Here is a 22,962-nt window from a genome sequence, read left to right on the forward strand (position 1 = left end):
CTCATTTGGTGTCAACATATATATGTAATTCATCCTATGTTCTTCTTCTTCTTTCTAACCGATAGACGTAAGGCATAGGATTCACACAACGTGTCTGTGAGTACACGTTTCTTGGTTCTCTTAACCTCTAAGTGACATATGGGAGAGCCCTGTACTCGTGTTCGATTAGTAATATTCCGAATATTTTCAATTATATTTACATTGTCTATAATAAACTATACATTTTCCATTTGTAGGGAAATAAAATAAAACAGTCAGTTTAAATGCGTTTATATTTTTAACGATCATTAATAAATAAATTACAATAACTAGTTTAGGAAAAAGCTTCATGGATGAAGGTAAATTTGGTCTTGCTATCCGTCGATACGCTTTTACACTTATGCCTTAACAATTTGACTAATTTCTTTGGTCCACAGCAATATAAGTTTAGGTTCTCCCTGAAATAATAAAATTTTATATATATATATATATATATATATATATATATATATATATATATATATATATATATATATATATATAATGAAATAATGCATAAGTCGTTATAAATGCTATTTACAAAGATTTTAAACATTTTTTTTCTTTATCGTGGCGTCAGTAACCCATTATTTGTTCCAAATTTAAATTGATATCAAATTTTATTTACACAATTATGAAAAAATATCTATCGTGTCTTAAATAAATTAATGGGTAACATTTTTATGCAAAGATTTTTAGGGCTTCAACTTGAAACTTGATGAATCGTTTAATCTACTCAATTAGCTTTTATGGACATGACGCCTTTTAAAATAACTTTGTGTCGTTGGTACAATGACTTTAAGTACGGTCGCTTAAACTTGAAGGATCGGGAATGGAGTGGTCGTACTTTGGAAGAAAACGTGCTACCAGTGAAAATTTTGCTTTAATAAAACCAGCAACCTTGGCACAAGGAGAATCAGCATATACTAAAACAACTTTACGAAAGAATAGTAAAGTGAGAGATTTGGACATCACATCAGTAAAACCTTGGAATCAATAGCCTGACAGATTTAGCTATGTGTATCTCCTTATTCCCTAACATATATAACAATACAGTTTTCATTGTCAGATAATACGTTTATTGATTTATAGAAGGCCGTTGAAGTGAGGCCAGAAAATGTAAAGTGCAGACTAGCAGATGTACTTAGAAGTATGGTTCAGTCGCATCAAATGTCTTCACATTTGATGCTGTTGGTTTGAATGACAATTGGGTTGCATGAGGAGTATTTTTAAAAAGATTAAATGTTACCTTAAGAATACTTGACACTAAGTATCGGTAGTAAGATATTGTTAAGATAGTGACCCAAGTAACATTCAAAATCCTGACAAAGTTTTGCTGTCCAGTAATTTAATCTAAAAACTTCTAAATAACAATCGCAAAATAATTCATTGTATTGTGCTAAATTATACTTACTCTGGATATAAATGTACCCAATAACCGAACACGCGATCCCAATGAGGCCTGCCTCTTCTAACTCTGCATCCCACTAGTGGGTATTTTTTCGCTACATCATATCCTTTCTCATCACCAACTCCATCTTTATTATCTAAGTAGCCATTACGTTTTCTGTTCGGAGTCAAAAGGGTTGCTTTATCATCGTCACCGTCATTTTTATTCAAAATATGGGTTAATGCCCCTTTTTCGTTAACAACCACTACGTGTGCTATATCATTTTTATTTTTAACGTTATTAGTTTTAGGTTCATTATTGTTTGTGCTAGTTACGTAAAATTCAATATGTAGCCGATCCGGGCGATTAGCATGCCTCAACTGCGATATTACTTTATTAGTTAGATCAGCTAACCATGTGATTTCTTGCTCTTTTCTAATTATCCATATTAAATGTATTCTTCCCGGTAATAATCGCCTGGGATTTCTGTAACATATGTTTAGTTTATTAACAGAGATTTAATGTTTGGAAACACATTTATAAGTTCAAATGCTGGCTTTATATGCAAAGCACTTTCATATCAAAAAAATATTGTGATGTCAATAGGAGAGTGAGAAATTACATCTGTTTGTACGCAAGAAAAGATTTTAAAAATGGTTAAAACTGCCATCATCATTTCAGTCGTAGAATAGAAGAAGAACTAGTTCGAAGCAGCCTGCATCTAGTGTCTTTCGAGGACCTTAACCCAGGTCGACTATCTCTCTTTTAAATGGTCTATGGTTTCCACTCCAAACGCTATGTGGCCTGTCTTCTGCTACTTCAACTTGCTAATCCGCTTAGCTGTGTCAGTTGCTTTTATTCGTCTACTGATGTCATCTTATTTTATTCATTTCCGAGCACGAAAGCCCTCTCGTGGCTCGTTAAGTGACTGTGAGCTTGCCAATGAGGTCCAGAGAGGAAAACCACGTTTCAGTGTCGTAAGCCATAACTGGTAATACACATTGGTCGTACATTTTTGCCTCAAAGCACTAAGTTACTAATGATGTAAAATGACTAATTTTTAATAATTAGTACTTACATGAGCATGTCTTGCAAAAAGGTTACAAACGGCGTTATACCCACTCCAGCTGCTACACATAAAGCAATCTCACTTCTACTAATTCCCTCCATCGGACTCGAGAAAGGACCGTCGATAAGCATTCTATAATTTAAAACTAGTTTAAGTTTTTTATAGAAAGTTTTTCATCATCACAACAGCGGATAAACACCTACTATAAAGCATAGGCCATCTTCAAAGACAGCTGCGATTGCCACCTAATTGTAAAAGAATTCATTTATTTTATTTTTGATCGAGCAATGGTAGCCCAACGGTAAAGAACTGAGACATGCGATCGTATGTAGCAGTTTTGATATCCAGGATACAATCTTATGTAATCCTCAATTTGTGCAATAATTATATAGGATTGTCACTGCCCACAAACAAGTTTCCAAAGGAGGGAGAGCGGCGTCCTCTGCATACAATAATACCACACTAAAATTGCCAACCTGGCTGCCAAGTATAAGGATTCTAGTATTCCACTCTAAGATATCTGTTGGGAAGGCCTATGCTTTGCAATGGGTGTCTATTTTAAATGGTTTGAATAAATAGTTAATTTATGGTTTTCAGTAGGCTAAATAGCGTTAAGCTTAAAGCTACATAATATAAGTGTATAACTTATTCTTGACACGTTATCATTATGGTTAAATTAGTTATTACGATCGACCGCGAAGATAGGAAGCCTTAACTTGCATATTTAATTTTATAATAAAGATGAAAGTTCTACCTTAAGTTACTTGCTCCCTTTTCCATAATCAATCTCTCTAATGATTCTGTCCAATCTCCTTTCACTCTTACCCAAACATCGAACTCTTTACAATTTACTGTCGGAAGCTATAACAGAGACAAAACGCTATTAGAAAGGTAAGGATCGCTGCAAGGCATTATCTACTTATTACGATTCCTTTTGTTTCAAAAACCCATTCATGTTATTTAAATAACTTCACATAAACATATAACTCACATACGCTACGCAGCATATAATTTTGTATTTCAAAAAAAAGAGAACAAGAGAATGATCTCGTTGTTTTATTTTTTTGGCATGGTTATTTCTCTAAGTATCTTGTGAAAAAGCCTAAGATAGCCCAACTTTTGTGAGGGTAGAAGAATGTTATGTGGAATCCGTGCATCCCTCGGTGTCCGCACCCACTTGCGGTTCGGCTTAAAAAGCTCTATAAACTATGTATAGCCAAGGGCCTCCTTTAGAATATAGACGCAGGGGATCTGCTAATACATAAAGTTATGTAACTTTATATATTAGTATGTACCCAAGCTTTTGGATCAGATTTAAAAAAAAGCTCTTGGGTCGCTTAGGCAATCGATCTTTCAAGTGATTCGGCAACAGGGTGCCCTTGATTTAGGTTATTAGCCTCACTATCATACAAAATATTATGAGATCCCCAGCTAACAGATGTAACTTGTTTTACTAATATAAAAGCTGTAGGAGCCATTGTCAGTATTTCCTCCAATTTTCACGGTTCTTATAGATGGCGAATTTTATTTATCTCTACTTTCTTATCTATGTAATAACGAAATAATAAGTTTATAAACACCCCCTTGAGGTTGAAATTTCGAAAAATGGCTTAGTTGATCTCAACTCAGCTAAAGAAATATTCATTCCAAATTGCAAGTCTTTAATGCTTACAGTTCCTGAGATACTGTGATATATCAGTACATATGTGGAAATCTCTTATATATAAAAATTAAAAATTATACTAAAGTAAAATTATTACGTATTTTGTAATAAATGGAAACTTACCTTAACTACGGTGAACGGATGCCACTCAAGTAACGACACATCTAAACATTGCAACAATACATATTGTCCCTTTCGACAGTTGAATCCCTCATGCGGACAGCTGATTGTAAGGCTTAAGGTTCTTCCAGGCATATGAACTACCTAGTAATAATAAATTTACATTAATATATAAATATGTTATTCTTATACTTTTAGGAAAAATAAAGATTATAATTTGTAAGTTTAAAAATATTTAAAAATAGAAAATAACATTTTTTAAAATGACTGTATATTAAATTTTCGTTGCAACGAACATTTTAGCTGCCAAGCACTGTATCAAGTGTACCAGCTTGTAAGGCGACGTAACAACTAAAATTACGAGGTTTATGAAACATTTAATTTAGTTTTACAACGGCTGCGCTAAAATACGGTCAAACACTGCATTTCATATTTAGACTTTATTTTTCCACTTAGTATTAAATTCTTACTGCGTACTATATTATATATCTATGTATTATAGCTGTACATATACAAGATAATTGGTTATAGATGTAAAAGTTTATAGCTCATTTGTCAGCGAAAGGCATTTCTAATCACCCTGTATAAATTGATAACTCAGAAAAATGAAATATTCCTATTAGGCTGCGATATGTTTATAACTTCTCGCAGTAGAACGTATGCAGCAAAATGTAGTAATCCGAATTTTTTTAACATTTTTCTTACTGTATTCCGATTGCCTTATTTATTATTTCCGTAACTATTGATCTTTGGATACGATGTGAATAACATTAATTGTTAGTAAATCAGCTACCGTATACATTCACCGCTTTAAATTTTTTACACTTATAACCAATCATCCTGTATACGGATTCTGGACTTCGCATTTTAAATTGCGTTTAAAAAAAACAATGAACGAGAACATGCAATAATTCGTCCTAAAAAAAACAAATCAAAATCATATCACATATGAATAACGTCTGAGATACACTGCCGCACACAATAGTTATTTATGATTGGTCGTCTCATTTCGTTTTCAACGTAATTTCATTAGTCATCAAAAATTATACTTCAATGGTTCTGTTTTCGGACGTTACCTTGTCTGGGTTAACCAGAAACAATGATTGTTAAAATTTTAATTCAATAATACAAAATAAATTCAATAATACGAAATATCTTTCATTCTTGAAAGAAATAAAAGGGTTTCTCAACCAAGACGCAAAAAGAAATGAATAAATAATTAAATAAAAGCAATATAATTTAGGATGTCAATTTTTTTGTAAAAAGAATCTGCGATACAAATGATGAAGATTCTGACTAATTAAAAGGGGATATTGAATTTAGGAATAAATTTTAATTGACTTTCGTCGGCGACTATACAAACGGATGTAAGAGGCTTATGCAAAGTTTAATCGGTTACCGGACTAAATCGCCGGCGCCGCAGCTGTTTGCTTTTGATTAAAATCTTCAGTTTCATTTGAAAGATCTATTCGTGACGAACATTGAAAAAGAATATTTAAAATGGTACGAAATAGAGCTCTTTTCAGTATCAATGTTTATTTTTGCTTAGAAAAGATATTTAAAAATATTTTGTATAAGCTTACATAGAATATGAACATTGTCATTATATTTTTAAAAAATCTGGGGTCTTAAAATTGCGTAATTAATCCATGTTACTGTACAGCTATCTTCTTGTACATTTGAATGAAGAAAATGTAGGGTCTTAATACATTACGAACACCAGGAGGACCAAGGAGAATTAGCCTTAGTAGTATTTTTAAAAAGCGTCTCTAGCTAGCGTCTTTAACATTATTTTATTTAATACATTCTATTTCCGATACAACACAATTTTGGAGAATCGTTTTACGTTCTACAGTGTATCGTTGTCAGCCGCGCGTTCTGGTGGTTCAAGTGTCGACATTCTTTATTGTGCATTGTGTACTTTGTTCATCTAACCTCAACAATTACTTTTATTTAACAAAATATTTTCACTGCACAAATACAGATTTTTAGGAAACATCGCGGTCAGGCTAACTTAGATATTATATAATTATTTACTTACATTCAATAGATTTGATTTCATCAAATTCCGCGAGAATATTCTCCACAGAAGATCAACAATGAAACAGCTTAACGGCAAAGCCATCCATATCCACGTCTGAAACGTCACAATTACATTCACTTTTCAACTTAATTGACATTTACCTGAGTATTGTGACACCACATTAATATTCACCCAATGTATGTTGAAAAATGTTGTGAAAACCAAGGAACGAGTTCGAAATTTAATGCATTCGAATAAATAAAATAAAGTAGCATTTCAATTCCCTATATATTGTATTAGACTTTGTATTATGGAAACTTCCTCGAAAAGAAGTTTGATATTTGAACGACTTAGTGTTTTATTAGATATAAGCTATCTATCAGTTGTTTAAATGTGGGTCTGAATTAAATCAGGGTACTTAAATAGTTTTCTAAACAATGAAGATAAAAGATGATTTAGATTATACATGTAACAATATATTTAACGTGTCCTTAAAAAAAATATAAGTTTCTCTCCTAAAATAATTATTAATATTATTTGTAACTTCTTGGGGTAAAACCAAGCACTACCGTGAGACATCCAGGAAATAAAACTAAATTAAATAAAAATAAGATCGACAGTAATGTGTATAAGGGCGTCAAGTTAAGGACATAACACACTCGGATACGAATTCATTTACACATTAATTTTTTTTTTCAAACATTCTATTACAGTTTGTATAGTTATAATCGGTAAGTGAGCCAAGAAGAAAGACGCCAGATATTTCTGGAGTACTGTAGAAAGATAATTGGAACAGTAATAAAATAAAACATAAGTCTAAAGAAATGGAAATAAAAATTGTGATATAGTAATAAGTAATGGATAATGAAAAATTAATCCGAAAGAAAACTTAATTAAATACATTTTAAAATAAAAGTCAAAAATAAAAATTTATAATTGTTACGGTATTCTGGAAGGGGTGCAAAAGGAGGGAGGCGATGTAAGAAAGGTAACAAAGTATGGAAAACAATGAAAAAGAATGAGAAGGACAACAGAAGAATGAATCAAAGATATTAAGAAATGAAAAAGAGAAGCATGGAAATAAAAGAATTTTGTAAAAAAAATATTTGTCTCTGTAAATAATGTCCCTGCTTACACATGGCAGGGGAGTAAGAGAAGTCGCCAAAAACGGGAACAAAGAAAATAAAGGGAAAAAGAGAAACGAAGAGGTGAGCCAAGGATTTCAGGAAATTAATAATTATTAATAAAGTACGTAGGATGACATTTCATTTCACGTTGTTAGTAATGATTAGACAGTCTAATTATACTCAAACTGGCATCTAGTCATTTTGATTCCGACGCCTCACTTACATATGCGATCTGGATTTCTTGGGCCTAGGCACTTAATGAAACGCCTGTCGAAGGAACCTAACAGCTTGGTAGCCTCCTAATCTGGTAATGATACCATGTAACTGCTAGATTCGAAGCTCACGGGGAAATCTTCAAGATTAATTAAATAAACCGAGATATAGGCTTATCATCTTTTGTACCGTGTCACCTTAAACCCGTTGAATTTATGAGTACCAACCATGTTACCTTCCGACACAATTTTTTTAGTTTTAACCAATTACTGGATTTTTGTAGCCTAGTACATAAAAAACCACTGTATTGTGTGTAATGCATACTAATCTGGTATTTGTAAGTAGTTTTTTTTTTTAAGTACTAGCTGACCCAGCAAATTTCGTTCCGTCTAGCAGTGAACGAGTGAATAGATTTCGATTTTCAAATTTAAAAAAATTACTAAATTCAATTTTTACACAGCTAGACTGATGATTTTTATGATGTATTTGTTGACATATACATACATATCGTATTGTTATAATTATTATTCGATCCTAACCGAAGATAAATCGAAAAACATAAAAATCCTAAAAATTGTACCAGCGACTTTGCTTTATATGCTATTATTTTAATTATTCGACATAAAATATTTTTATTTATTTATTAAAACTTTTTGTACACCATAGACAATAAATAGTGGGGAAAAAAGAAACAATGCATATGGTACAAGAGGCGGTCTTATCACTCGAGGCGTTCTCTACTAGACAATCTTTGAATGAAAATGAGAGACATGAAAGAGAGAGCAGTATAGGGTGTACGTACATATATATGTATATATTTACATGGAAAAAGTTCTAAATAAATACGAATAATAAAGAGATGCTACACAAAAATCTATTTAAAGGCGAAGGCAGCGCCCTTATACTTCTTAAATATATTATTGTCCCATAAATTATGTAAATACAAGATTGAGAATATTTAGTACTAATTCAGTACAGCAAGTATTGGCACAAGCGGCTTATACAACAACAATGAGAAATAGCGTGCAGTTATTTATTTACGAAGAACTCATTTTATAATTACCTTATAGGACTTCCGTTAAAAAACATTAGATTATTGTATCCTTCTAATTAAATAAGCCTCAATGAATAGGTCACAATAAACCTTTATCTCAGTTACTTATATACGATGCTCTAATCAAAGAAACAACATTTTACGTTTAGATATTGTGGCCAAAAATCCTCCCACTACAGAGTGATTGTTCAAGTGATTTTAAAAGGGTAAATTTATATTTTATTAATCAGCAAAAAGACTTAAAGCTTTTATACCTATTATAAATCATCTTATACACATTAATTAATCAAATTATCAATCAAATAACTTTTGGCAATAAGTAAGTCTACAGGGACAGATAGCAAACAATAATAATTTTTATATGCAGTAATTCCAATATGAAAATTATTTTTCTTAATATATAATCGTAACGTTATTATTTCTATAATAATTTATTTTTTTGTACCGTACATTAATTGACAGCTAACAAGCTGTGTATTCACAATCACCGTGTACGTTTTGAGGTTTCGAATATAGTCTGTAGTTAAATGCCTCTGTGACGACATAAAACACATCACTCCCGTATAGACATTCTGACATTTCTCATATATACATCATTGATATACACATTGAAACTTCTCACTTTTTCTCTGTTAGAACGACTTACGCTTGTGACTGTGTGTTTATTAAACATTGGAGACAAAATAAACGAGGGGTTTCAATCTGTATCACCTCCCATAAACAAATGCCAAGTAGAATTTATAAAATATTACACTTATATCCAAATAAAGCTACATACGACAATGTAAATTACATTAAATACAATGTAAATTGCGAGCTTTTAATTTAATACGCAACGTGTTAATGGAGGCGAAAATTACAATAGCTCCTGACAGCACTCTATAAGTAATTTAATGTAACGAAGAAAGGCACTCTAATTGATATACTCGTACGTCAAACAGCTCCCTAAAATTAATTAAGATGCACTAAAACGCAGCCCGCAATATTGAATCAATTTGACTTACATCCCATACCAGTATTCATTACATGTATGTCAATAGCATCGTCTTATGAATTAAATTAAATGGTATATAAATACATATATTAAGTTTGACAACAATACGTTTTATATTTGTAGTGATATCATCGTCATTATTCCAGCAATTGGATGTCAACTGCTGTACTCTCTCATACATATCCCACAGGACGCGAAAGCAGCCTGCATCCACCATCTTCCTTGGACCATATCAAGTATATCCACCTTATATGTGGACTTTCTGTCTTGTGCTTGTGGATCCGTGCTCTCAAACCTTAAAGTCCTTAAAATCTCAATCTCTTAATAAGCCTTTATCGCTTTTTACAATTTTACACATATTAAATAATTAAAAAGTTGGTTTATCGTCTTTATACTAAGTTGTTCATAGTTACTAATTGTTTATACACATATATATTTTATAGTCGAACCATTTTTTCAATCAACAGCTTGTCTTTCGATAAAGGCCTCCTTAAAACTTTTCCATATTCCTATTCCCCTTTCTGTTCTCGTCTATTCTGAACCAGACAATTTTTAAAGTCGATAACAAGATTATCGTTTTAATTGTCTCCCTTTCTTTCTTCTTCTATTCATGGGACACTGTTATCAATTAAGTCCATCTTTTCTTTAGGTCTCTCTTAGCATATATCCTGTACATGTCCTCTTTAGTTTTACACGTCTTTTGTGCATGTTTGAATATAGTTTTATTTTTATATTTCTATTAGTCACACTTTTGAAACGTATTTGATGCTTTATATGCAAAAGAAAAGAAACATGAAGCTTGGAAGACTCTGTTCCAATACTGATCTTTGTTAAGACAAGGCTCATTTATCTTAACCTATTAAACGCTAATTTAACTTAATGATAATGCAGCTAATAGTTTCTCACTTTTTGCCCTCCTGTAGACAACGTAGATCGAGACACTAGGACCCCGGGACAAAGCACAGAATCAAAATTAAATAACATTGTTAACAATGCTCTTCATTTTATTGGAAATCAAATTCTCTCTAGCTAATAAAATCTGGAGTTAAATTATTTAAAGGTGTTATGATTGCTACGTGGGTTTTAAATTGTTTTCCTCGTAAGAAATTATCCAAATTACGAAAAAAGTGAAAATCAATGGGAGCATGACCCGGAAAGTACAGTTGTGGCAAAGACTCCAGTCGCACTTCTTGTAACTATATTTAATATGAATGTATTTTATTTAATATTAATCTATAAAGCCGAGCATGATGTTAAAAAAGTAATAATTTTAAAAAAATTCTCTTGTCTGATCAGATATTTAAAAGCTTTGTTGGATGATATAAGAACCTACCCTAAGGTTATCAGTATCATCCACGAGGTTCTTTGAATGGAATCATCTTAAACGGAAACGTTGCTGTGTGTGCTGACTCTATAGTGAACTTGTATTCCTCGAATATCAGAAATGACGTGTTAATTTTGTTTTGCCATAGTTAAAAATAGAACAATATCAAAACAAAATGAACTTACCAGTATTTGAGAATCAACAATTATACAGACTTTTGCCTAAAACTTAGAATTTTATTTATATCCATTTATAAGTAGGTTATTATGTCATATTTCCGTGGTTAAAGTACGGTAATTCATCATCTTTAGCGCACCGAAAATACCGCGTAACGCATTCCTAAAAGTAATTTTATATTGAGATATTTCGGGAGACTAATCGAGATAGCCGATGACCGCGGTCAGTGAGCTTTTAATTGTTGCGTAGCATGGTTATGGAACACGTAATTGTTTATTATTAAAATTTGTTTATTGATAAATATACCTTCTCTAATTTAGGGTAAATTATATACCGTTTTAATTTACTGCTATTCTTTCTTATGCATTATTTATTCCTTATTCAACATCGACTCGTTCGTTCATACAAATTATTTTTAATACAATTATATGTTAAAAAACGTAATGTTTTGTCGGGATTCTCCGATGATGAGTTTAATAATATTATTGATATTATGACTTTAATATATATCCGACACTTGTTCTGATACTTTGATATCTTTAAAGGTTTTATTAAGACAAATCCGTTTCTATTTCTTCAATAACACATAAAATATATAGTAATTGAAAATGTTGTAATACAAAATAAGAGCATAGATATATATGCGAGAAATATATAGTTAATTGCTTTAATAATTCCAGGTTTTGCAATGCATATAAGAGGTATCATAAGGTGTAAGTGTAAAATTTGTATATGTCAATTTAGTCTCCGAGAAAACTGACTTAATGTATCAAAAAGTATAAAAGACTAACAACGTAAAATGTTGCTAATGTTGAATGCAAAAATTTTGCGATTATATTACAAAACACTTCGATTATCTCTAGAATCATACAGGTAATTATGTTCACATACAATACATATCTCTTGTTGATAAATGATCATTACGTGTCCATCATACTTAACATTTACATAGGAGTTCAATAAAATTGCAAACACTAATGTGTTTGTTCATGTAAAAGCAATCGAAGCTTTTTTGATATTCTCTGATAACAGATCAGAACATGACCACGACCACTCTGACACGAGTGCACGACCAATAACAAGAAGAAAATTCGCAAATATGATTGTATTTCCGAAGGTTGAAGTATACGAAAGCTATTATTGTTGTATCTATGACATAAATTATTAACTAAGTTTCAAGTTACTCCCATCCAATTCTTACTGGTTGATATGTAGACACATATAGCATCATAAGTAATTGCGTAAACATGCTCACTGACTCGACGCGGTAACAAATAGACGTTTAGGATATAACGCAGTGTTTAACAATAACTAACTAACCTTGGACAACTGAAATAGACTCGCTAAACGTAAAGAAAGATTACTTCGTTAATGCAGTAAGGTAAAACTACAGATTAACCAAAAAAATTAAAAAGGCGAATAATTATGGTTTTCATATTGCTAAGTATGTTCATTTACGTATGTAAATAAAGTTTAAGTGAATTAAAGTATGTTAGTTATCTAAAGTATTTAAATAAAAATTTCCTAAACATTTTGAAAAAAATAATATATTGACAATTTATAAAAAAAATATTTAAAAATCGGTATCTGAAATCAGATTAGGGGTTAGATATTATATAAATATATAGCGGATTTAATGCCTTATTATTTTCTACCAGTTAACTCAGTGTTACAGAGAACTGTTAGGCAGGTATGTAAATTTCGAGGTAAAAAAGAAGTAACACAGTACATATAAAACTACCCACTACATACATAATAAATACAATATTTATAATTTAATTTGTAATAAAGTCATACTTAATACGCTATAAATATATATTTATACTAAACAAATGTGTAGTTACTTAAATACATTCTTTATATTTACAAATAGAGATATATTCTATGTACATAGTTAAATAACAATAAAGTACAGAGACTTGATGCGACCTTTCCGTGATGTCATAAATAGAATATAAGTTTAATAATGGCTATTTTCGTCAACGCTATGGCCAACAGATTATAAAAGAATTATGACACATTAGTTCCGGGCGCTCCCAACATTACAACGTTCCCGGCTCAACCTTCGTCGTATCAACATTGAGCTTATTAAAACCATTACATTGACAATAAACTCTATGGATCATTGATTTGGAGCTATGGGAATATTGAACGTACTTAATATTAATTATGTAAATTAATTTACTAAACAACCTTGACGTACGGTACTGTTGCAGATATACTAGTTACTAGCTACCCGAAATAAAATTATAATTCTGATTTCTAGAACTTTGATCCGTAGGTTTACTGAAAAATGCTGTTTGCTCGTTGGTAGCCTACAGAAACGCGCAAAGAAAAAATAGCCCGCTGAGGCCTCAACATTCTGAAGAAGAGACCACAAATAAGTAATTACAGCGTAAGCCATCCACCCATTAGATAGACAAACCTTTTTAAGGTTGTCGAAAGGCGCTGAAAGCAGTCTACCGGGAAATATCCGGTATATTCCCCAATGCCAAAGCCTATGTCCAATAGTGAACGTAAACGAAATAATTTTATTTTTATTATATACATTTATAACAGTCTCTATTTTTTGGATACATTGACATACCCTTTTTTACAATGCCTGTGTGTTGTTGGTGAAAAAAAAACATTTTTTTTTTTAATAAAATAGAGCCTATTGTGTTTTACAGAAAAATTGTATTATTTTACACCATACTTTAAATTATTTTTCTTTTCGGAAAGAACACATAATATAAATAATAATGTGTGTATATATATATATATATATATATAACTGTAACCTCCGCGGATCCGAGTGCCTTAAGCTATTAAAAAGATTTCTTCAGTAGCAGTGCTCGAAGGCTCTCTCAGAAAGTTCGGCTCGGGCCTCTACATTCTACTGCATATATTACCGACTTTCGAGGTCACAGAGCCCTTGAATTGAAACATAATAGAGAAATTAAAATTTCTCGTCTATACTCTGGATACATTGATCGTGTAACAGATGACTGTTGGGGCCGTAAGTTTTTCTAGTGGTGACCAACACCCGGTAGACGTGGCGACATTATTAAGGTCATCGTCCTTAAGGAGAGGTCTATGTATTGCAGTGAAATTCTATTGGCCTAAAAGAAGAGTTCTTGGATCACTTGAGCGGGCGGTCTATGGAGTGACTTAGCAAGAGTCCCCGAGAGGAGACAACGGCTTGAGTTGTCACTAATTCAATAGACTTTTGATAGTTTAAATAACGCTGTCGTAAACCTTAATTAGATATTTAATAATTATTTTAAAAACCCAATAGGTTTCTTGTTTACATGGGCACTATACAGATGGCGATTAGCCTAAACCAATTTAATAGGTAGCAAAGCTCAAAGGCTTTCTCGAAAGCCTTGGTTACACTCCACTATATTAACGGATTGCTTAGGTTGATACTCTTTGAAGTGACCAGGCGGAGGAGTCCCTGAGTAAGGTCCTAAGCTTGGGCACTAAGTCAATAGACCAGTGATTATTTAAATGACGCAATTATAAACATATCCCATCCCAGTTGCAAAGTTCTAGTATATCTCCATTTTTACAGATAATAATGATTTGTTTCTTCAAAATTACTTAGGCAATTGTAAATGAGATTGGACAGTGCATACTACATATTAGAAATATATTAGTGCTATTTGAACATTGAAATAACATAAAACTTTAGAAACTTAAATATTTAGTTTCGCAACTCGCGATTGAATGCAGAAATAAAACGTATATTTTTATCGTTTCCACTCTATCGATAGACTCACCTTAGACTTTATCGGCACAAACTTTGTCGTATGCGGCGTCGAATCGTTCGACCAACTTGATATGTGACTAGGGAAAAGACTAGTGCGATGTTCGCTTAAAACTTCTTCCTTTAACACACCGCTAGAAGGAATAAAATATTTATAAAAATTTTAATTATTTTTAAGATCTAGAATTAGTACAAAAGGAATAGTTTCTTAATACTATAACATAATGAGAATCAAGATATATGTTTTTTCGTCTCGACACAATTATTATACCGTTCTTATATACGCACTATTGTAAGCAAGTGAAATAAATGGATAACAACGCCTAAACAATAGTAAATAAAATAAGAATGTGTTTACACGTACATATATTTTACAAGTGATGCAAGTAGTCGTAAAATCTATTTTTTTAGTATTGTCGGTAAACGAAAAGTGCGGTCCCTGTCCCTGCTGGGTTTTTCTTTGAACTTGCCATCGTCATATAAACTCACCAAGTCACAATTCGAAATCAATGTAGAAACACATTAAATCACGGGCTAAATATAAATAAATTAAAAAACAAACTGTCGTTTGGTAAACACGATAAGTCTATAGAAAAGTTAAAGAATGGATCGTCGTTCAAACTACAGATACATGTAAACACATCCTTACCTGGTCATGATTTCTGTGCATTTTCTCGTATTAAATACGAAAAATATCGTATAAGACATAATAATTGCATAATACTCTCTATAATTATTTAAAAAATAAATAATAAATTAATGTTGGTCGTTCTGAAATAATGAGTGAAATTTTAAAAACTTCACTTACCTTAAGGGATGAATCATGAGGAATACCATGAAAGGCAGATACAGTTGGTGAGTGTACCAGAATGCGTTGTACACTCTGCGGCGGACTACCCGTAAGGATGTGAGACCCATGCTGATTGCAATAATTAGTAACAAGACACCCGTCACACCCGCCGTGCTCATCAGCAAAATGAATGGACTCTGCAAAAACATAAATATTTTTAATTCGAGTACACTTAGTGCTTCTATTATAAAAATCTCTTAATTATTTTGCAATGAATTTAAGAAGTTCGTTAAACAAAAACTTGTCAAGAATTCTATTACAATGTAATGAAGTGATCTGCTGCACTGTTAAGAATATTCTAAAAGTGACCAAAAAAAACTCCGTCTAAATTTGCGTACGTCTGAGTGTAGGCTTTTTTTAGATCTGGGCGCATTAAGAACCTTCACAGCTTTAAGATCAAGTATGCCGTTACTGTGGCATTCAATCTAATTTTAATTTCTATCAAATTGGGCTTTGATTCAATCTTCTCATTACTGTGTAAATAATAAATCAAATAAATGTATATCCAGAACTTCGTTTTTATTTGTCACGATGAGAAAATACATAGTATGTGTCTATATCCAAGAAATTTTACTATTTCTAACGTCCAGTCTTTTTTTAGTTTGGTGCGCATTCTTCGGGTGTGCCCATGATATTCCGTACCCTGGGGCGAGAATAAGATTTGACTTTGATAGATTTGGCTGATTGTGGTTGCTCAATTTCTGATCCCCTCTTCTCAATTGTTTCTTCATTTCTGAAGGTCGTGTCCATCTTGAAATGCCTCGTCAAAAACAACGACAAGCTCTATTCGTACCATCCTAACCTCTGCTTTTCACGTAGTAGTAGTAGTAGTATTAGAGAATCCAGTTATTGACGACTTAGATAAGCAAGTAAGTGATTGTCCGTCTCTCATCTCTTTAACCGTCTAATTTTAGTACAACTACTAATTTGTTGAAGTCATCTGTTTGTCTGCAGACGATGTGGCTAAAATAACTAAGGACATATTGAGGAGAGCCTAGTTTTAATGTCGAGTTGGTCGAGAGTAGTTGCTACCCTATGGTGCATTATTTAAAAAAGTAGCTCATTCGGGTGAATGCATAGTTTACTCCTATTCGCGGCCCCCGCTATGAGAGTACTGTAGAACAGCCTGAAAGTCAAAAAGACCCTAGGAACGCAACTCCGGAGAGCCTAACGTGACGAGCTTCTTCGCTGACCGCGTCATCTGTGCTCTGCTGATCAAGTTCGGCTGCCTCGGCTAACCTATCCTTCTAAGAAACCTACCAACAAATCCATAAAAAGTGAGTTTATTGGAGTCAATCAATACGTTCATTAAACACAATGTTTAGAATCTTTTCGTTTCTTCCTATAATTATTAAGTAATTGGTTTTAAACAAACTAGCATAAAATTTGTGGGAGCTTTATCATGATGCATGAGATTCAAACTAGAATAGAAATCTGTAAATTTGTTTTCTATTTTAATTTAAATAACAAAGACAATTTATATCAGAAGAAACGATAACATTTCTCAACGTAACTACCACTTTTTCATTAACAACAAAACTCCCCCAAGCGAAGCTGGAGTGCTAATAATGACTAATTACAGTTACTCAGAAGTCCTCTTAACGAAAAGAGTTGGACACTGCACCCCATTATTGAATTTGTGATAAATATTTCCACTTTCTAAGGGCTCTCAAAACTTTATTATTTTCTTCATTATCTGTTCACAACGGTAGACAAGGACTGGACTATTCTATTTTTATAAAAACTAATAAATATTATTTGCAACTAGACTACCCGATTACGCATTGTTGTTGTGTACCTAATTAAAAAATTGAACAAAAAGGCACTTTTAACACCTAAAACATAAACCGATAAAAATAAATAATGGGGATAAGTAGCTAGTAATTTACTAATTTTTTACGGCGACTGGATGTATGGTTTATGAATCTATCGAGCAAACACAGTCTTTTATCTTCATGAATTATTTTGCAAAAGGAGTAATATATTATACTGTTGTATCCCATTTCCTTGCGATTAATGATATTAGGTTCGATCTCTTATAGATGCTTTCTGTAAATTATAACTTAGTCTTTATCTACAAATAGAGGAAAAATATAGAGGCATTATTATAGAAGAGAAATTTGACTGAGAATTTGAGATAGACCACGTTGGGTCAGCGTCGCAGGTAAGCTCTTGCGGATCGAAGTAAAGGTTATAAATTAAAATTTTTTAAATGGATAACCGATGTATAATATATGTTGTAATCCACGTATGCAGATCTTACGTGCTTATTTGCTCAAACCAATGCAGCTACGGTCAGATTTAGACATAGGCCACATAAGCCCCGACCAACGGCGACAAATTTTTGAAGGCCAGTTAATATTTCGACTACGGACTTATACTTTGGTCAGAATTCACTTAGAAAAAAAACAACGTGGATTTTTACAGTTTACGTTTATATGCTAAGTGATTGAATTAGGGTGGCAAATCCATAAATCCAGCTCTGAATACATCTAGCCAGCACTAAAAAAACTGCATTCTGTATTTTAATTGATTACATTATTGATCTTTTTTAGAAAAAGTCCATCAAACTACCACCGATGTTTCCATTTCCGATTCTAAACAAAGTAAGTGTTGCCATGATCCGTTTTTTTCAGAGACAAGAATCACTAGGGCTATTTAATAATACAAATATACGTCAGCAAGACAGCGTTGTAAAAATCACATAATAGATTAACATAGGGTTACACGTTTTGTAAACAACTGAATGATAAAAAGTATTTATTGAGGATGAACAAATATTTGTAAGTCCTTATTGGTGGGTATAGGTAACCATGCAACGACGGAACAAAGAGAGAATTGTAACTTGAACGTGTAAACCTTCGGGAATGTTGTAACACTTGTAGTCGAATAAAAGAGTTTCCGCAACTGTGTTGTATTAGAAGTGTATTTTAATCACCGAAATTAATGTCAGTGATGTCAGAGTTGCTGACATCACGCTTTTTAATAACACTACTGAACCTATTTACACACACCTAACTGTAATTGATTTTATATCGTACGAGACGTATTGCAACACGTGGACGCATTGTTATTTGTATTAGTGTATAATAAAAAAGTTTTGAAAAGATATAAATAATAAATATCCACACCTTCTTTAAATAGCTCTTTGCAATTTTTTGAGGGTTTTTGGTATTGAAAAAAAAATTATACTACTATTTATATCAAATGTAATTCTTTATTACATTCATTTTCTTACTACTGGACTTTATTCATAAACCTGATATAACACGATTCAATATAAATCTTTTATTTAGATTCAATGTAAATCCTTATTAACAATAAGCTTTCACGTGCTATACATACACTATAAGGTATTAAATTGTTTATAAGAGGTTCGACAACTTCAAGTTATGCCTTTCACCGTTAAAGTAAAAGGAAGGTGTTATCTGGCCATAAATACAGATTATAAAGTAGAATGAACATGAAAAGAATAAATCGTTGTCAAATAATTTGAATTTAGAACTTTTATAACCAAGAATAATCTCTAGATGCTTACGATACCCGACTTAATAATATTAATTAGATGGAATACGTAGAAGGAACTGTAAGCGAGCTTTGGTTTATAGGTTTAAAAGCTTTAAAAGTGTGGATATATAGCTCATTTGCTGTCAATTAATGTATAATAAAAAATAGATAACGTAATGAATTTCAAAGTTCATTACTACACGTTAAAATTAATTATTGTTTGCTATCTGTGTCTGCAGATTCTACCAGCAGAAGTTATTGTATTATTATTGACATTCCAATGGAAAAAACAATTAAAAAGAAAAAAAAGTTAATGTAACAGATTTCAGAGTGACCACTTTAAACGGGGTGATGGGAAATTGTTATGTCTTTGAAGTTTTTTACCGACAAATGAGCACCTGTGAGTAATCATCATGGATATATATTACATAAATAAACGTTATGAGATTATCGTAAAATTCCCATAAATAAACCACGTACTTGTAATCGTTTTCTCTACGACAATGTTCCATTAAAGCTCAATTCTTCTCAATAATGGTGCAAACACAGGTCCAGACGGACGTATGCATTATAAAGGAGCCTTCGCACAATGAGCATCAGATGGGGCGTGGACACCACGACTTCACACCCCTACTGGAAGTGTTTGTTCTGCCTCTACGCCATTGTCAGGGTCTATTCTAAACGCTCCGCTTTCTCGATTGTTACGGGATTCGTTTAAATTTTTTTTAGTTTCCCATGTCTTTTAAGATCATTTTCGCCTGAGTCCATTTTTTGTTTTCACATACACGTTTACGTATCATCTTGTATTCATTTCGTTCATATCAGGAGATATGTATTACTGGTAACTATTTACTAACCGCTTTTACAGCATTGAAGAAATCAGAATTCGCGAGCAAAAATAAACCAACAATAATGATGATAGCGAACCTTTTAAATCGACAGACTATCTTACTTGAGTATACATACAATACGTTACTTAAGTAATAATTTATTTTGTAAATTAGTAAGCTCCCCAAAAATATAAAAAGCAAAACATTACGCCCATATAAATAAAACGCCCATGCCAATTCCAAGATTTTTTTAAACAAAAATTCTTACCATACTAAGCCAACAATAAATTAATATACGATATCTGTCAATAACAATCATAAATTGAACAAAAAAACTTGTAAATATTAAAAAATAGTCAGTTTATAATACGAATACACACATTACATGATATGCATTACTAATCCTTAAGAAACCTTTCGAGTACGTTCAACCGCAAATAATATACGTATTTGAGAAGCTTAATATACAGACGGATATAATACGGACTTATATAAACGATGATTTCCTTATGTAAACAGAAGTTATTCAAAATTTTAATCTTTTTAATTTTACATCTTTCTGTAGACTTCATAAAATTACTCCTTTACACTCCAATGCAATATGTAAGAACTATCATTTAAAAAATTAAAGAAGTTTATTAAATAAATAGTTATAAAAACATCAAATAACAATGTGTTTGATTGCTTTAATATGCTGAGATAAGTAATATCTTTAAATTGGTCACAAACAAATCCATCTTAGTTTGTTGAGGGCTTTTCTAAGATCAGGTCGCGTTTGGAATTCTCGTAGCTTTACGTTAAAGAGTGCCATTATACAGTTTCTATTAAATTTAGCAGTCTTTCGGTATTTTTGTCATGATCTACATGAGTGGTAACTATAAATCATCATTTGTAAACACAATGAATAATTGCATTATATTAAGTTGTGTTATTTTTCTTGGTGCATCTAAATATATTTTCAAATACATTATAGTTTAATCTAAAAACAATATGATTACTAACTTTGTTTGACCCAACAAAATCCGGTTTAAATTAGTTTGTTTATTGTCAACCAACTAAAAGTTACGAAAATGACATTTCAATTATTTTTAAACGTTTGTTTAAGTTTACTCCTTGAATATATAATGAAACTAGTAAATACCCCGATGTTTACTTATAAAATACTTGCAACGTACTAAAACAAAACAGCACGAAACCGGAAACGCGTTACAAACATCCCGCGCAATACCACTCGTGGGAGCAGTTTGAGCTTCAGCGACGAATAAAAGGAGGCAGCCTTTCTTGAATCGTGTTTCTGAAGCGTAAGAGACTTCATGTCCTTAAAGTGGCAAGACTCGTAAGAAATAAGATTTTACTGCGAGAGTTTCTTATCTTGTGATTTTTTACAAGCATTGTAATGTTACTCCGTCATTTTGTGTCTGTTACGCTTTTTAACTTTATTTCAAGTGTAAAACCACTTTGGTAATGAACGAAAATACAAAAAAATCTAACAATCACCAACATTATTATTGTCTTTAAAATTACTATCAAGTACACAGTACGCAAACTTAAGACTCTTATTTATTTATTTTAATAAAGCACGCCAACAGCAAAATATGAACATTATTAAAAGTTTCATATCACGGAGTACAAATTTAAAAATGTTTGCCTAATGCAGCCCAAGTCATAACTATGCTAGCTTTGAACCAAATAAAAAATAAATTAAATACAAGAGAATAAATATTACTTTACGTGTTTGTAAAAATAAAAAATCTTTATACGATCCTATTATACTCGTAATATCTTTAGGCTTTTCAATAACCCTACACACATGATATATAGAGTAAAGAAATCGGTATCTTTAACATCAATTATAAATGCTTTTAATTACAATTTAGATTTATGTATTTATTTATTATATTATTTATTCTTATAAAAAAATACAATAGAAAAACTAATGTACTTTAGTTTTATTATTTGTGTATAGTTGAAGTATAGTTCAGATGCATCCAAAATTCATTGTAAAAAGAAAATCTTATTATTATTGTTATTGGCTATATTTCATTGTATGTACCCTATATTATAATACATAATATTTATTTTTATATATAAATAATTAAGGTTGTTAGAACTCTCTCTCACTCTTTGGTGATAATATTTCTTAAATTTTCGTAAGGTTTATGACCTTATCTAATAAATAACTTGTTTAATAACTGAGGATCCTGGAGGTCCTGTTGTTACGCCATAACAGAAACTTTCAATTAACAAAGCTTTCAATTACATCCCGTATGTGCTTATCATTATGAATCATAATATTTTACACACTTATTTGTTATATTTGTTAATATTTATTTAGAAATTACTTAAATAAAATTCACTATTATTTTGTATCCTTTGACATATACTCAGCCTAAGTGGTAGTATTTCTATAAATATGGATCAGTATATATGAAGGAAAAAATAATTTAAAATCATGTAGATATATATTAAAACTACTAATAAATGAGCGTTGTTCATATTTTCAGAATAGTCCCCCTGAATGTTGCAAAGTGCGGCACGGGAGCACGAGTTCCTAGCAAACTAACCTCGTTCCTGTAGCGAGCCAAGTTAATGTCCTCCCACTGTTCGTCGTAGTTGCGCGAGAAACTCCACAGGTTCACGAAATGCGACAAAGAATGTATCACTGCAAGCAAAAATAACTTTTATAGTTAACAAGCTTAAAGTTTACAGTAGCATGTGTTCTTTATTTAAAAAGTACACGAGTTGAAAAGATCGCATATTCTTAATTGTTATTCTCAAGTCGTCGTTGAAGAACCAATATCTGTGTACACTTTTAGATATTTATTTTCTGACTAGTTTGCTAAACGAATTTTAAT

General features: G+C 31.7%; 1 protein-coding gene across 1 annotated transcript in view; it reads right to left on the reverse strand.

Moving 5' to 3' along the window:
* Positions 1–313: 313 nt before the first annotated feature.
* Positions 314–22,962, reverse strand: part of LOC137930585 (NADPH oxidase 4-like) — a 32,690-nt gene continuing 10,041 nt past the window's right edge. Inside the window, exons 4-12 of the mRNA XM_068773880.1 lie at positions 22,672–22,769; positions 15,729–15,907; positions 14,934–15,054; positions 6,302–6,397; positions 4,264–4,404; positions 3,232–3,338; positions 2,487–2,609; positions 1,433–1,894; positions 314–437 (exon numbers count right to left, since the gene is read on the reverse strand). Of these exons, the coding sequence (XP_068629981.1) occupies positions 314–437; positions 1,433–1,894; positions 2,487–2,609; positions 3,232–3,338; positions 4,264–4,404; positions 6,302–6,397; positions 14,934–15,054; positions 15,729–15,907; positions 22,672–22,769 (1,451 nt within the window). The remainder of the gene's footprint in view (positions 438–1,432; positions 1,895–2,486; positions 2,610–3,231; positions 3,339–4,263; positions 4,405–6,301; positions 6,398–14,933; positions 15,055–15,728; positions 15,908–22,671; positions 22,770–22,962) is intronic.

This window comes from Battus philenor, unplaced genomic scaffold (genome assembly GCF_028537555.1).
Source record: "Battus philenor isolate CCGP_79_NKW_IND1 unplaced genomic scaffold, ilBatPhil1.0.hap1 SCAF_6, whole genome shotgun sequence".
In the NCBI taxonomy this organism is placed as follows: Eukaryota; Metazoa; Arthropoda; class Insecta; order Lepidoptera; family Papilionidae; genus Battus; species Battus philenor.